Here is a 14656-nt window from a genome sequence, read left to right on the forward strand (position 1 = left end):
GTAGGCTTAATGGACTACCTCATAATACCATGGTGGGTAGAGGGATTTGTACCGAGAATAAATGGAAGAATAAAAATAAGTAAAAGAAAATATAGATCCCTAGAGATTGCGAGATATTTAAAGGAACTATCAAGGCTGATCGAAGGTCGATAGAATGGTTGGAAGGAAATCACTTAACTATTTATCCGCTAGTGGATTAGATCGGGAATAGGATAAAGTCCTTTACAACGATTTAAGAGAAATGTGCCAAATGAGCAGGGAGTTTATTGTATTTAGTATTATTTATTTGAACCTTGACAATATGGGGTATGTTTTTTATAATGAAGAAACTCACTAAGTTTATTTGAAGTTACAAGGGTTGACTTGTGATTGCAGGATCCGCGGAAGAAGGAGCTCAAAGAGGAACTGAGCTAGACTGTGATAAGTCAAGGGGCATCGAAGGTAAGTGTCATGCACATAAGACGGGGGTACCTTTGGCAACTTCGCCAATGGGGCGATTATATTGCATTTACTTAGATTCTTCAGAGTCTGAAGTTTGGACATTAAACTTTGTTTAAAATTTTTTGACTCTGTTGTAAGCTTTTATAAATAGGTAATACAATATATTTTAATGTAGAGAGATTTTGGTATGAACGATAACTCGGTGCTGTTGTGGCATCCGCACCTAGATCCAATGATTGGGTCGGGTGAGGTTGTTACATATATGAACCTCATCATCAGATAGGCTCAGGCCCTCTCCACTAACATAATCATCTAGAGCTATCTTCCTCTCCTCTAACTTCATCATCATTCAGTTCTTCATCAGTACTAAGGGTGTGTTTAGTATTGCTTATAAGAAGCACTTTTAGGATAAAACCATTCCTAAGCAAAAACGTGGTTAAAAAATACTTTTTCAAAGCTAAAAATTTTAGCTTCTCCTCAAAAGTGCTTTTTGAAAAAGAAAAAAAAAACACTCTTAAAAAGCAATGCTAAAATAAGCCTAACTCTATTCTCAGGGCAGTCATATTGCAAATGTCCAAGTTTATGACATTTGTAACATTCCACCGTTGTTTTTTTTTTTAAAACTTGTTCAACCTCTCCTTCTTCTTCTTCTTCTATAGGAATTACGACCACGACCTCTTACTCCATCATATGTCATTTTCAAAACCTACCCCTCTCTATAATGCCTTTGAAATTTTTGTTTATGTACTATTAATGAGATTTGTAATTCATCAATAGTGAGAGCATCAATATCTTTTGATTCCTCAATAGAACAAACAACATAGTTAAACTTCTCAGTTAAAGAGCGTATAATTTTTTCTACCACTCTAACATCCTGCATTTCTTCTCCATAAGTTCGCATCTTGTTTGCCACTGTCATGATCCTTGAGATGTACTCTATCAGTCCTTCATCATTCCTCATCTTGAGCGTTTCAAATTCTCTAAGGAGAGCTTGAAGATGAGATCTTTTGACCCTTGCATTTCTTTCATATTTCTTTTTCATGGCATTTCATATTTCTTTGGCAGTATTCTTGTTGAGAATTGTGTCAAGAACTGTGCGATCAATAGCCTGAAAGAGATAGTTCTTCATTTTCGAATATTTTAGCTTTGTCTCATCATTCTTCCTTCATTATGCATTTGACTGGGGTGCTTATCTTGCTAGTTCAACATAGCCAGGATCCACCAACTCCCAATATTCTTTAGAACGCAAATTTTTTTTCATTAGTATGATTTAATGATCATAGTGACCATCAGAGCGAGAAATAGTTGGTTGTATAATGTTGTCAAAATTAATCTTTTGAGTCATCTTCTATGTTGCTGCTAGAATTTCTCAGGCCCAGTAAGGATTCTGATACCAAACTGTTGGAACTTTGATCTGATATGAGACACAAGAACACAAGGAAACAACAAGCTGGACTTTTAATGGCTTGAGTTTTATTGATGATGACCTTGACTTATATAGTCATACAATAAGATCTTAACTGAAAATAAGAATTGCACACTCAAATCAAATCAAAGATAAGAGATAACATAGAATAATTCAAATATCAATATCCCTAAAGAATAAGAACTTATTCTAACAATAAGATCTGCAAAAGATTCCTTCAAAAATTATAAAATATATATTTAAATTTTTTAATTTTAAAAAATTAATTAATTCCTTATAGTCCACGTGGATGCCACATCCATACATTTTATAGTAAATTGACAAATAATGCAAGTTCAAGGGTTAAAAGAGACAAAAATTAAATGAAAAGCTAAAATGATTTTCTTATAAAGTCGAAAGGTCAAATAAATCATTATGCCTAACTTGTAAAATGTAGGCTTAGATATGCCTCCATTTATACATTTGTTAGATTTTAAAAATTTAATCAATATTTTTATTTACAGGAATTTTGATCTATTTATTTATTGTCGATTGACAATAAAATTTATATTAAAATTAAAGACGATGATATTTTAATATTGTATATGAAATATATTTTAATATTTTTAATTAAATTAATGCTAGTTAAATTTGTGGCACCAATTTATTGAAGAAGTATAACATATAATAAAATAATTTAACCGTAAAATGTACGAAAAAATAGTTATAGATTATGGTATATGTACGCAATTAATAAATTAAATAATGTTAAATAATCTATTGATTTAGATAATCTCATTCCATCCAATAATTATTATTAGATTCTAAAACACAACAGAAAGAGAATGATGATGTCTAAACTCTCCGGAGCCTGCTATTTTGACCGTAATGCTCATAAATGATTTTAAAAAATAAAAAAATTTGCCCAGCACTCCAATTATGTAGATTTTTAATACTAGAAAGTTTTTATTTAAGTCATTAGATTGTTATAATTTTAAAAAAAAATTGACTAATGAATTTTAAATGACAATTTGACGTTTGGTATGGTGGATTATTATCCATGAATGAGTAGAGTAATATAGCTTAAATCCAAGTTGATTTGACGATCGGCGTCTGAGATTAAAGAAGAAAGTTGTTTAAATTTTGATTTGTAGATTCGTGACGTTTTAAAGTTATTTCATGAAAAAAATGAATTGTAAAAGAGAAAGGAAATGAGAGCTTTAAATGAGTGCAAGCAACACAAATAGAAAATGTTATACAACAATGATTTAAACAATCTAGTGACTTAAATGAAAATTTTGAATAATTCAATAATCATTTTCTAATTTTTTGAAGTTGAGAGATCAAAATACAAACCTATTAGTATTTTACTGATGTTAGTGTAGTTTACCTATTAGATAATTGTTTGACATAGAATTGATTAGTTAAGAGTATTTCGACACTATTTATTAGACATATCCCATAAGATATATGAGAAAGGATTATATGAAACAGATATATTATCCATTTTCAATAGTTTAATGTCACATCAGTAATTTTATCTTGAATTTCAATATTATCATTTGGATTTGATTTTTTCCAGAATGAAAATACTAATGTGATATTAAACTATTAAAAAAGTGATACAGATAACATGATGTCACTATTTCATACAATTAGTTTAGCTTAACAAATACTCAATGTCCAAATTTAAACTAGAAAAAACTAAATTTTAGTTTTAATTAATGCAGCAAATAAGTGGGAATGAAGAAAAAACAATAAATTTATTGATTTCCCAACGAAAATGAAGGGCTACATAACATTTTCAGCATCAGCATCATCATCAAACAAAAATTGTCACTGTTTCTTGTGCTGAGACTTGAGTGAGTTCACCTTCTCCTCAGTTGCCTTCAATGCATTCCCATATTTGCTTATTAACTGTGCAAATCAATGACTTCTCATAACCTTTTTATCATATCAACTGCTATAATTTATTTATATATAAATATATATATTATTAATAAAAAATTCTGTTTAGAGTTTAACTTAATTCGATTTTAAATTTAATTTCAACTGAAAAAAAACCTTGCCTCATCAACCTCTTTTGGACTAATTATAAAGGGCGGAGACATCATTATGGTGTCACCGGCAACACGTACTAGCATCCCTTGCTTCTCGCACTGTCCTCCAAAATATGCACCAATTCCTATACACAAAATCATCAATGATTTGTTTTTAATGTTTTGCACGGGTTAATAGATGTCTCTTCTAATAATGTTGTTCATTGTACTACAACATTTGATGATCAAATGTCCACCATTTAACAGTTCATCCAAACAAATATTATGGCTATCTCTATTAGACCTCCATTAATATTGGCAAATGAAATCTGATAAGATATAAAGAAGAGAAAGTTGAACTTGCCCCATTCAGGAGGAAAAGGTTCATTGGGTGACTTGTTGTCTGTAAATTCTGTACTCAGTATCAAGCCCGTACCTCGGATCTGCAATGGTTACAAATTTATGTTTGTTTTTTTTGGCATGCTTACTAAAATATCAAATTGTATGTATCAATGGGGATTAAGTGAAAAAAATTCAGTGTTTCACCTCTCCAACAATAGGGCTGTCTGAAAATGATTTTAAACCATCTTGAAACCTTGGAGATATGCTCTTCACTTTCTCAACAATATTCCTTTCCCTGCAAAGATTTGTCATTATCTATGTTATTCATGAATGCGTGTTGGTCATGTTTATATTTAGAAGATCACATTTCCGTTTCCATATATTTGGAAATATGTATTTAGATCGAGGATAGAACACACTTGTAGAGCTTGATTGATTCACTTGCAACAGCGCAGGCTACAGGGTGTCCGGTGTAGGTAAATCCATGAGAGAAATTACCTGAAAACGACTAAAATTTTAGTCAATGGACTAACAAAGAGAATATTACGTATTCGGTTGTGAGTGTTGGATACGGGTTCTAACTTACCAAGCTTGTTGCTTTGAGAATAAACGACTTCTGTTACTTGAGGGCTCACCATGACTGCTCCAATGGGCATATATCCTGAAGAAAGGGCCTGACCAATATATAAGGAATTAATAATATGTAGGTCAAAAGCCTATTTTATATCTGAATATTTTGGTTACAGCTTCTTCACCTTTGCTAGTGAAACAAGATCTGGTTTTATATTGTATTTGTCACATCCAAACATCGTCCCAAGCCTCCCAAATGCAGAAATAACCTACAATGCAATGCACAAAACCTCACTTGTGAACAAACCATCCAGACATCTCTCATATGTTACTTGGACTTGAGCTCGAGTGTCTGCGGAAACGGTTATAGGAATTATTTCAAGCAAATGAGGAGCCGGAGATCGAGATATAGCAAAATACCTCGTCTGCAATGAAAAGTATGTCGTATTTTTTCACAACAGCTTGTACCTGCATGGCATTTGACAATGCTACATTAGTAAAGCCATGTTCATAATGATAAATATAAGCCATTTTAAGAACTCTCACCTTCTCAAAATAAGTAGCGGGTGGAGGTATAACACCACCTGCTCCCATCACAGGCTCTGCAATAAATGCAGCAATCTGATATATATAAAACCAGCTATTATTAGCTACACATACAAGGCTCTTGTAGTTGCAAAAGGGTTCCTCATTTCATTTTCAAAAAACTTACTGTCTCTGGACCCTCTTTGAGAATAAGGTTTTCTAAATTGTTGGCTAATCTGGTTGAGAAATCCTCCTCAGTTTCACCTGATGAATTGAAACAATAAACATGGCTATATCAATTTTTAAACACCAAAACTTATATCCATGAAACAGATTGGTCAAAAAAAAAAAAAAGAAGAAAAAACCTGGTAGATGATAGCGCCAGTAATGAGGGCAGTCAGTGTGCAACACAAATGGAGGTGGCAGGTCGAAGTTTTGATGCAGAGGTGGAAGTCTGTAATGGAAGATCTATATATCTGTTAAACAATCAAGTAAAGGCATTTTTTACGAATAAATAAAAGTTAACATTTTTACCCAGAAAGACTAGCTGATATCCAAGTTGAACCATGGTATCTGAAGAAATTTAAAGAAAGAGAAATTATGTTATGCAAGTGAACTAAATAATGACACATGGTTTGAAGGTTAGTGGATTTTTTAATTTTACGCTTTGGCTCGAGCAATAAATTTCTTCTTCTTTGGTCTTCCAAGCGCATTATTATAATACCAAACAAGCTTCACCTATACATATAAATTCAAGCATCAAATTAGACTCATTACTGATATGAATGCTTGTAAAGACAAAGAACTTAAAACTAACAATATATGCTATATAAGTGAAAAACCTGAGTATCATTTGCTTCAGATCCGCTATTTGTAAAGAAGACTTTTGCCATTTTGGTTGCAGTAAAAGTTTCAGTAAGTTCCTTAGCAAGATCCTGTAAGGTCCAATCTTCTCAGATTCTGTATAATAAATATCATGAGATTTTGATTCAAAGAATATATCATTGGATGGATGGATGGATGATATACTAGTGATGGTTTAGTTGTACGATTCCAAAAGGAATGGTAAAATGGCAACTTATTTAATTGATTGGTTGCAGCAGCCACAAGTCGAGGTTCATTTCCTCCTGCAAAAATAAAAAATAAAAAATGGAGTTTTCATAAAGGACCTGATCAAATTTCTTCTACTAAAACAAATCATAGCATTAAGCTCATTTTCTTTTTCCTGTTTAGACATGAAAATGGAGTGGATTTGCACTGCTTTTCACCAAGAATTTGACTCTGAAATTACAATACCTAATGCTGTACACCATAGACCAGCAAGAGTATCCAGATACTTTTTCTCATTGATATCATACACATAGCTTCCCTGTGCAAGATCAAATTTGTTATATGATAGTAACAAAGAGTAGCTTAAACTTTCTTCATTGCCACAACTCTTCATAACCTGTAACTGTCTCATATTTGTGTATGTGTATAAAGATAAGACACTAACAGGACACATACCCAAGTTAAAGAAAGGACACACCTTAGACACATACCTCTGACTTAACAATAACCACAGGATTCACTTCGGTGGTCTGCCACCCAGGTGTGAATGGAGCCAGCATATTATGCCCCTTGAAACATGTGTTGGTACTACACCATCTGGCCTCACATTGACCCTTGATTGGATACTCCAATAAGCTTTTGCATGCTGCAGCATTCTTTATATATGAAGCAAGCTGCAAACAGGAAGGGTGCAACATACATGTTGGTTGAAAACTATGTTTCCAAATGATTCAGAAGAACACAACGTGAAGGTAATGTCTGATCCAGAATCATGGAATGACTATTAATTGATTTTTAAACCCTAAACAACACCGATACATGTTCGTATTTTCTCAGAAACCAAACAGAACCTATATTAGAATTTCTCAACTGTAAATGATCCTAGATAAATGGATATAATTTTTAGTTCTAAGTAGTTTAAAATGTGAGTACGCAATAAGTCCAACACAGCATCAAGTCATCAACTGATCCACAAAAGCAGAAACAGTGTAACACAATATAAAAATGAACGAATGATCATGACAATAATGGCATAAAAAAAACTGGGTTCTCTGATCACGACCCACACATTTCCAGTGGTTTTGTTAAACAAAAGAATTGATCAAACATTACACACGTAAGAAAAGAAAATGGAGAATTGGAACCTGGGTTTTCAGAGTTGATCGAAGGTACTTGTTAGAAACCATTTTTTTTAGTTTAGTTATTTGAATCTAAGAGAACACATGCAAAGAAGAGAGAGTGGTGGGAATGAAACAGTTAAAAACCTATTCATACATATTGTAGGCTATTTTTATGGTTGATTTGGTCTGGTACATGCAAATTTACGTACAAATAATGCATGCCACCCCACCTGTCTGATTATAGTAGTAGACTCGTGTCTATTTCTAACATTATTAAAATTAAACAAATATATCTCAAAAATAATTATCATCTGAATTAATTAATACAAAATACAATTAAAATAAAGAAATTTAGACAAGGTAGAAGGGAGAGAGATAAGATCATCCATAAAGCTTTCACTCTACTCCGACACTCGACCTGATGCCCAGAAAAACTGACGACCACCATGGAAGCAGGATGATGAAACGACAGAAAAAGAAACTTGCCACAGACCTCAGGCCACCAAAGGTGCAGTGTAACTAAGAAAGTCGTTTTTCGACCGGAAAGAGACCAGTGGCGACGGCGGCTTCAAGCGATGAGACCGGGGGCTTGCTGGTGAGAAACAACAATTAAAAAGAGACCACAAAGTGGTCAGAACGTTTTATTATATCGAGAGACCGGATCAAGGGGATTGATGGGAAGACTGGATGGAAGACGATTGTCAGAAAAAAATTGAAAGTTCCATGTACAACACTAAAAATAAATTCACCTGTACGCTCGAAATTAAATTTTTTTAGTAACGGAATCAAATTATATATTTTATTATAGTAAAAATATAATTTTATTATTTTAATAATTTATATTTTATAATTTTTAAAAGATTATAAAAGATTAAATTAATTTTATTATTTTGATAGATCATAATATAATTTTATTATTACTAATTTAAAATTTTAAAATTATAAAAATTTAAATAAATAAATTTCATTTTAGAGAGACTCAGGTCAAAATTTCACTACCAGTCTCCCTAGATCCACTCTTGCACTCGATCAAAATTTATGAGTAATTTTTATTGGATAACACTATTATTATTGCAGCATCTTAGAGGTTGTGGATTTAATATTCATAACATTACTTTAATTTAATTAGTTAAGGGTTTGCAAGGTTTATAAATAATTTAAAAATATAAAAAAAATCATATCTTTTAGTTAAATATTGTTTTATGGTTTTTAATATATTTTAAAAAGTATTTTGCTAAAACTTCAAGTTAGCTTATTAATGAAGTGTTCAATTTTTTCAAGAACAGTCTCTATATTAGAATTTAGTTTTTATATTTTTTTATTTGTAAAAATTTAAATTATTTATTTTAAAATTTAAAATTTAAATCTAACTGTTAAAAATATTTTGTTTGATTTAGATTCATTACAACTGAGGTTTTTTATTTCAAAAGATTACGGTAACAAATTTAACTTTTATGATTTCATATAAATTGATCTTCTTTGGAATTATAGAACAAATATTTTAACTTTAATGTTTTCATATAAATTGATCTTCTTTGGAAAAAATGATGGCCAAATAATACTTGGAAGGTAACGAATTTAAGCGTGGCCGGTAACATATATAGGGAAGGTTTTGAATTTCCTTAATAAATATTTGTTATGTCGACATTCTATAAACACCTCTCCATCTTCCCAAACAATTCTAAACACTTCCTCTTTTATCTACAGAAAATATGACCTCATTATTCTTCCATCATTTACAAAATCCAAATGACACTTCCATGCTCTCAATGCCCCACTATAAAACGCTTCCTTTTTTACTTCCCCTTCAATCCCTTTCATAGTTTTCCAACCATGATCAAATTCAACCAAACCCAACTCTTCACATTTCTTTGCTTCTTTTTCATCTTGTTTTCTCCATTGGTACGAGGAGGCTGCACATGTGAACCCGAGGATGAAGATCGGAACAAGCCACTAGCTTTGAAATACAAGATGGCCGCTATAGTTTCGATTCTTGTAGCTGGAGCCATCGGTGTTTGTTTTCCGCTACTAGGGAAAACTATCGATGCTTTACGTCCTGAAAAGGACATTTTCTTCGTCATCAAAGCTTTTGCGGCCGGTGTCATATTGTCCACTGGGTTTATCCATGTTCTCCCCGATGCTACTGAGAACTTGACATCTCCTTGCCTCAATGAAAACCCTTGGGGGAAGTTTCCGTTTGCTGGATTAGTCGCGATGGTATCCGCGACTGCTACGTTGTTGGTAGATACGTTTGTCACTTCTCATTACACCAAGCCTCACCTAAATAACACCCAACAGGGCCATGGCGACGAAGAGAAGAAAACAAAGGAAAATGAAATAGATGTTGTGCATGTTCATGCTCATGCAAGTTCAATTTCAGTTTCAACTCAGCTTCTCCGATACCGTGTAGTATCACAGGTTTTGGAATTGGGAATAGTGGTGCACTCTGTGATAATAGGGATATCTTTGGGTGCTTCTGAAAGTCCCAAGACTATAAAACCATTGGTGGCTGCACTCACTTTTCATCAGTTCTTTGAAGGCATGGGACTCGGTGGATGCATTTTGCAGGCAAAACTCAAGGCTCGATCTGTGGCGATTATGGTACCGTTTTTCGCATTGACGACGCCAGTGGGAATTGGAATAGGAATAGGAATATCAAATACATACAATGAGAACAGCCCGACGGCATTAGTTGTGGAAGGGATGTTGAATGCGGCATCGGCGGGGATCTTAATATATATGGCGCTGGTGGATCTTTTGGCTGCTGATTTCATGAACCCAAAGTTGCAAAATAATGGAAAAGTGGGTGCAAGCGCCGGTGTTTCCCTTCTTCTTGGCTCTGCTCTAATGTCCCTTTTAGCTGTGTGGGCTTAAAACTTGTATACTACAATTCAATGCAAAAGTTTCTTCATTCTTTTTCAGGATAATAAGATTCATTGTATTTTTAATTTCAGATATTTATCTGTTTGGTGAATTTTAATTTCAATTCCTAATACATTTTTAATTTTGAAATATTTTTTATTTAAATTGTGGATTCAATTTGATATTTTTAATACTAAAATTTCAATTTTTGAAAATTTATTTTGGTTAAATTTAATAAATAATTGTTACGAGTTAATTAGACATCAATTTGATTAATAAAATTATTTAAAGATTAATATTATTAAAGTAAGATTTAAGGGTAAATTATAAAGATAATCACTTATTTATAATCTAAATTACGTTTTCGTGCCTGAATTTTAATTTGATATGTTTTAGTCTAATATTTTCAATTTGTAACATTTTAATAACTAGGCCTAGCTCACTTAACAAATGTTATAGAATGTTAGGGAAGTCTGACATGCAACAAATTGTGCAATTAAAATTTGACTCTAGGGACTAAAGGCAAATTTCCCCTTATTCTTCCCTTTCATTTTTCACGTCAGATCATATGGGTTTTATAACTTCTTTTTTAAAAATTTTTAACCTATCCGCCGCCCAACTATTGCCACCGTTGTTCGGTGCTATTTCCGACCAAACTCACCTCCAAAATGCTCCCCTCTTCATCTTCTTTCACCTTCTCAGATTAGATTTCCTTAGAACTCACTTGAGAGCTTCGAAAACACAAAGCCAAAGATCGGAAAGGAGTGACCTGATCAGCCTTTCGTCGTCGTCTGACCGCCACGATGCTTTAGCCGTGTCTTCCTATTATTCCAACGCCTCCTTTCACCATGGGGATTCTCCAATTGATACCCTGAAACTTAAAAGACCCACAAACCCCAAATGGGTCTTGGATTTACCTTGATTCACTTCTTCTCTTCTCACTTTTTTCTTTCTAATTTCCGATTGCTGATTTTTTTATTTCAGTTGTTCGCTTCCTTCTCGGTGGGATTCAGGAATACCCTTTTGTTTGTTTGTTTGTTTGTTGTTGCTGAGTAGTGGGATTTGATTTCGGTTATGGGCGTAATAAGGATAGCGTGTAAAGAGCGATCAGTGTAGTGGAGGCAGTGGGGTCGAGAGAGGTGGAGATGATGGTGAACGGTGGTGATGTTGAATTGTGGGGTGTGTAGATGGTAGGAGTGAATGTTGTGAGGTTATAGAAAATGAGCTATTGGAGAGGGTGAGTTGGGAGAAACCGAGAAAGTGTATGGTGTGTAAGTTTGGTGTTGCTGGTTTGGTTGGGGGAGCTGAATGGTGAAGATGGTGGTTTAAGATGTTCAATGGCTGAGCGTTGGGTGCTGGTGTGCATCAGTTGAAGGTTTGGCAATGACTAAGAACAGGGAGTAGGGAGAGACGAGGGAGGAAATAAAGTACAAGTTCAAAAATGTATATAATCTGATTGAAATATTATAAATTAATAATATTAGTGATCAAAACGTAATTAATTAAAATTTAATGATCAAAAGGTAATTTAAACTATGCATAAATGTTTGTTTTTATAGTTTAGCTAATATTTAATTAAAACAATTAAAAATTAATGATATTTGGTACGAGTTAAATTATCTGAATTAAATAATAATAAAAATACTTTTATTTTATTTATCTCTATTAATCTTAAATTTTATTGAGTTTAATGTTACAAGTCAATCGATATCAATTTAGTTGGATAGCGATGAAGATATTCTTATTTTACAATTTATTTCACCTCTAGTAATATTAAACCTTTTGTTAAGTTTTATATTACGAGTCAATCCGTACTAACTCACTTGAATAATGACAAAATATTTACTTTATAAAGTAAATTATATTATTTTAAGATTGTTTTTACCATTTCATATATTTTATATAGAAAAATAGAAATATAAAGATTTGAATCCAAATTTTCATGATTTTCAATATTTTTAGTTAATTATATCTATTTTTAATCAATATATTTATTATGTAATTATTTTTATTATATTTTAATACAAATTAAAGGCTAAATCTTATGGGGGAAAATTAGATAGTATAAATTCCAAGGTTTAAAAAAAAATTTGTGCTTTTTGGTAATTCACCTCGTTTGGGCTTTCAAAAGTTAGCCCATTCTACTTGAATATACCTTTTACATGCTTGAAAAACCCTAAACGGAGTGCCATAGGCTCAATTTTTCTTGCGCCGTCAGTATCCCTCCCAGCCAAAGGTGCTCTCTTTCTTTTCTCTGATTTCTTTTCCCCAAGTTTATTTTCAGATTTTGTTATCATCATTTAACATTTTGGTTTGGTTTGGTTTGTTTTGTTTATGCTAAATCACACAGGTAAGCCATGGTTAAACATAACAATGTTGTGCCAAATGGCCATTTCAAGAAGCATTGGCAGAACTATGTGAAAACTTGGTTCAATCAGCCTGCAAGGAAGGCTAGAAGAAGAATTGGTGAGCTAATCTACTTTGGTTTTTTTTTTTTGGTAAATTAATGATTATGTTTTTTTCATTGGCTAACATTTGATTTGTAATGGGGTTTTGGGTTTTTTGCAGCAAGGCAAAAGAAGGCCGTGAGGATCTTCCCAAGGCCAACTGCTGGACCTCTACGCCCTATTGTCCATGGACAGACTTTGAAGTATAACATGAAGTTGAGAGCTGGCAAGGGTTTCACCCATGAAGAGCTTAAAGTATGGATCTTTTTATATTCTCTGGTTTTAGGGTTTTCCATTTAATCTTATATTAGATTTGTGGGTTTTCAATTTTAGCTGTGGACTATCAAGTTTATAAGCTTCATTTGAATCTTAGTGGTGCTTTTGTAAGCTTGTAAATGGATGTGTATAGTTCTTATGTTTAGTGTGTTTAGATAAGATGGATTTCCCATCTTGATTTTTTTGCATATGGCTTCACCGAATTCACGTTCCTAAGTGCTAACCGTTGTTTCTGACCAGGCTGCGGGTATTTCAAAGAAACTTGCACCCACCATCGGTATATCAGTTGATCACCGTCGTAAGAACCGATCTCTTGAAGGTCTTCAAGCCAATGTTCAGAGGCTTAATACTTACAAGGCCAAACTTGTTGTCTTCCCAAGACGTGCACGCAAGTCTAAGGTAAACCTTGTATAGGGTTTTATTTTCAGTGTGTAATTGTTGAATCCTTTATGTGTTGTTTGGTGTTTCTAAATGTTGTTTGTTTTGTTGTCCCTGTAGGCTGGTGATTCTACTGCTGAGGAGCTTGCAACTGCAACCCAAGTGCAAGGACCATACATGCCTATTTCTCGTGAGAAGCCTTCTGTTGAGCTGGTGAAGGTCACCGAGGAGATGAAGTCATTCAAGGCCTACAACAAGCTTCGTGTTGAACGTACGAATGCGCGATATATCGGTGCCAGATTGAAGAAGGCTGCTGAGGCTGAGAAGGAAGATAAGAAGTAAGGTGGTTTTTTCAAGGGCTATGTTCTGCTGTTTTGACTTGGTTAAAAGCATTAGTTCATTCTGTTTTTAATATCATCAGACAGTTTTAGAACAGCTTTTAGAAAACTTCGGTATAAAATTTGTAAGCTTGATTTCGAGTATTTAATCAATGACATGAGATGAGACGAGATCTGCCATTTCATAATTCCCTTTGTGCTCAATATTTAGTAATATGATGCAAGTCTTACCAACATGATTGATTGCTATTGAACCATATGATTAGATCTCATATTGCTTCTGGTGCTGCTCTTTGTAGCTATGGTGTCTGAATATGAATGAGAACATTTTCTAAAAGGTTGACCTTTAGATTTAGTGATATCTTGTAGAAAGCTTACATTGTATCTGGTTATCCTTGGTTTTAGCCTTCGATGAAGTCTGGGTATTTGACAGTTACCTATTTATGGAAATTAGGTTTAGGTTAGTTTAGCATAACTTTTGAAACTTTTGGAAAGTGGGTTGGTTTATCATTGAGGTTGAAAAGTTCTTTTGAAAAAGTGTTTTTGAAGAATTTGATAGTGTTTACTATTGCTATCCGATAGTACTTTTGAAAAAAGCTAAAATGTACATTTTAGACATCACCTCTTTAAGTAAAAGATTTAATGGGGTTAAATAATAATAAATTTATCGAAAAAGCCAACATTTTTTGTTTGGGTTAAAATTTCAATTTGAAATCAAGAGGTTTTGGTTTGAAAAGTTACTTGTTTATCTATATATATATATATATATATTTTTTTCTCTGGTTGAAATGGGTTTTCATGTTCAATGGTAAACAAAGCTCAAGTGCTAAACTAATATGTAGTTAAGTGGTATTTAAATTTG

The 14656-nt window shown here is 33.0% G+C and overlaps 3 protein-coding genes across 3 annotated transcripts; 2 read left to right on the forward strand and 1 right to left on the reverse strand.

Moving 5' to 3' along the window:
* Positions 1 to 3682: 3682 nt before the first annotated feature.
* On the reverse strand, positions 3683 to 7559 carry LOC108468412 (vanillin aminotransferase-like). Its single transcript, XM_017769297.1, has 18 exons — positions 7518 to 7559; positions 6864 to 7046; positions 6619 to 6691; positions 6352 to 6449; positions 6165 to 6257; positions 5987 to 6060; positions 5857 to 5895; positions 5688 to 5776; positions 5510 to 5586; positions 5344 to 5418; positions 5218 to 5265; positions 4983 to 5066; positions 4814 to 4901; positions 4647 to 4725; positions 4432 to 4522; positions 4250 to 4328; positions 3916 to 4031; positions 3683 to 3763 (listed from the first exon to the last, which is right to left on the reverse strand). The coding sequence occupies exons 1-18, from the start codon at positions 7557 to 7559 to the stop codon at positions 3683 to 3685; spliced, it is 1509 nt and encodes a 502-aa protein (XP_017624786.1).
* A 1767-nt stretch (positions 7560 to 9326) lies between these two features.
* Positions 9327 to 10495, forward strand: LOC108469189 (zinc transporter 3-like). Its single transcript, XM_017770084.2, has one exon. The coding sequence runs from the start codon at positions 9327 to 9329 to the stop codon at positions 10365 to 10367; it is 1041 nt and encodes a 346-aa protein (XP_017625573.1). The 3' UTR covers positions 10368 to 10495.
* Positions 10496 to 12454: 1959 nt separating this feature from the next.
* Positions 12455 to 13982, forward strand: LOC108467750 (60S ribosomal protein L13-2-like). Its single transcript, XM_017768504.2, has 5 exons — positions 12455 to 12591; positions 12706 to 12821; positions 12924 to 13057; positions 13319 to 13477; positions 13577 to 13982. Exons 2-5 carry the CDS (start codon positions 12713 to 12715, stop codon positions 13796 to 13798), a joined length of 624 nt encoding a protein of 207 aa, XP_017623993.1. The 5' UTR covers positions 12455 to 12591; positions 12706 to 12712; the 3' UTR covers positions 13799 to 13982.
* The last annotated feature ends 674 nt before the right edge of the window (positions 13983 to 14656 follow it).

Source organism: Gossypium arboreum, chromosome 8 (assembly GCF_025698485.1).
Source record: "Gossypium arboreum isolate Shixiya-1 chromosome 8, ASM2569848v2, whole genome shotgun sequence".
Lineage (NCBI taxonomy): Eukaryota > Viridiplantae > Streptophyta > Magnoliopsida > Malvales > Malvaceae > Gossypium > Gossypium arboreum.

Bases quoted from the DNA above. Each gene is read 5' to 3' on its own strand.
- LOC108468412 (XM_017769297.1), bottom strand. From the start codon at position 7,559: ATGGTTTCTAACAAGTACCTTCGATCAACTCTGAAAACCCAG. The intron at 5,896-5,986 runs GTAAAATTAAAA...AAATTTCTTCAG, and splicing joins TTTATTGCTCGAGCCAAAGC to ATACCATGGTTCAACTTGGA. The intron at 3,764-3,915 runs GCAAGGTTTTTT...TGATTTGCACAG, and splicing joins GTCCAAAAGAGGTTGATGAG to TTAATAAGCAAATATGGGAA.
- LOC108467750 (XM_017768504.2), top strand. From the start codon at position 12,713: ATGGTTAAACATAACAATGTTGTGCCAAATGGCCATTTCAAGAAGCAT. The intron at 12,822-12,923 runs GTGAGCTAATCT...GGTTTTTTGCAG, and splicing joins GAAGGCTAGAAGAAGAATTG to CAAGGCAAAAGAAGGCCGTG. The intron at 13,058-13,318 runs GTATGGATCTTT...GTTTCTGACCAG, and splicing joins TCACCCATGAAGAGCTTAAA to GCTGCGGGTATTTCAAAGAA.
- LOC108469189 (XM_017770084.2), top strand. From the start codon at position 9,327: ATGATCAAATTCAACCAAACCCAACTCTTCACATTTCTTTGCTTCTTT.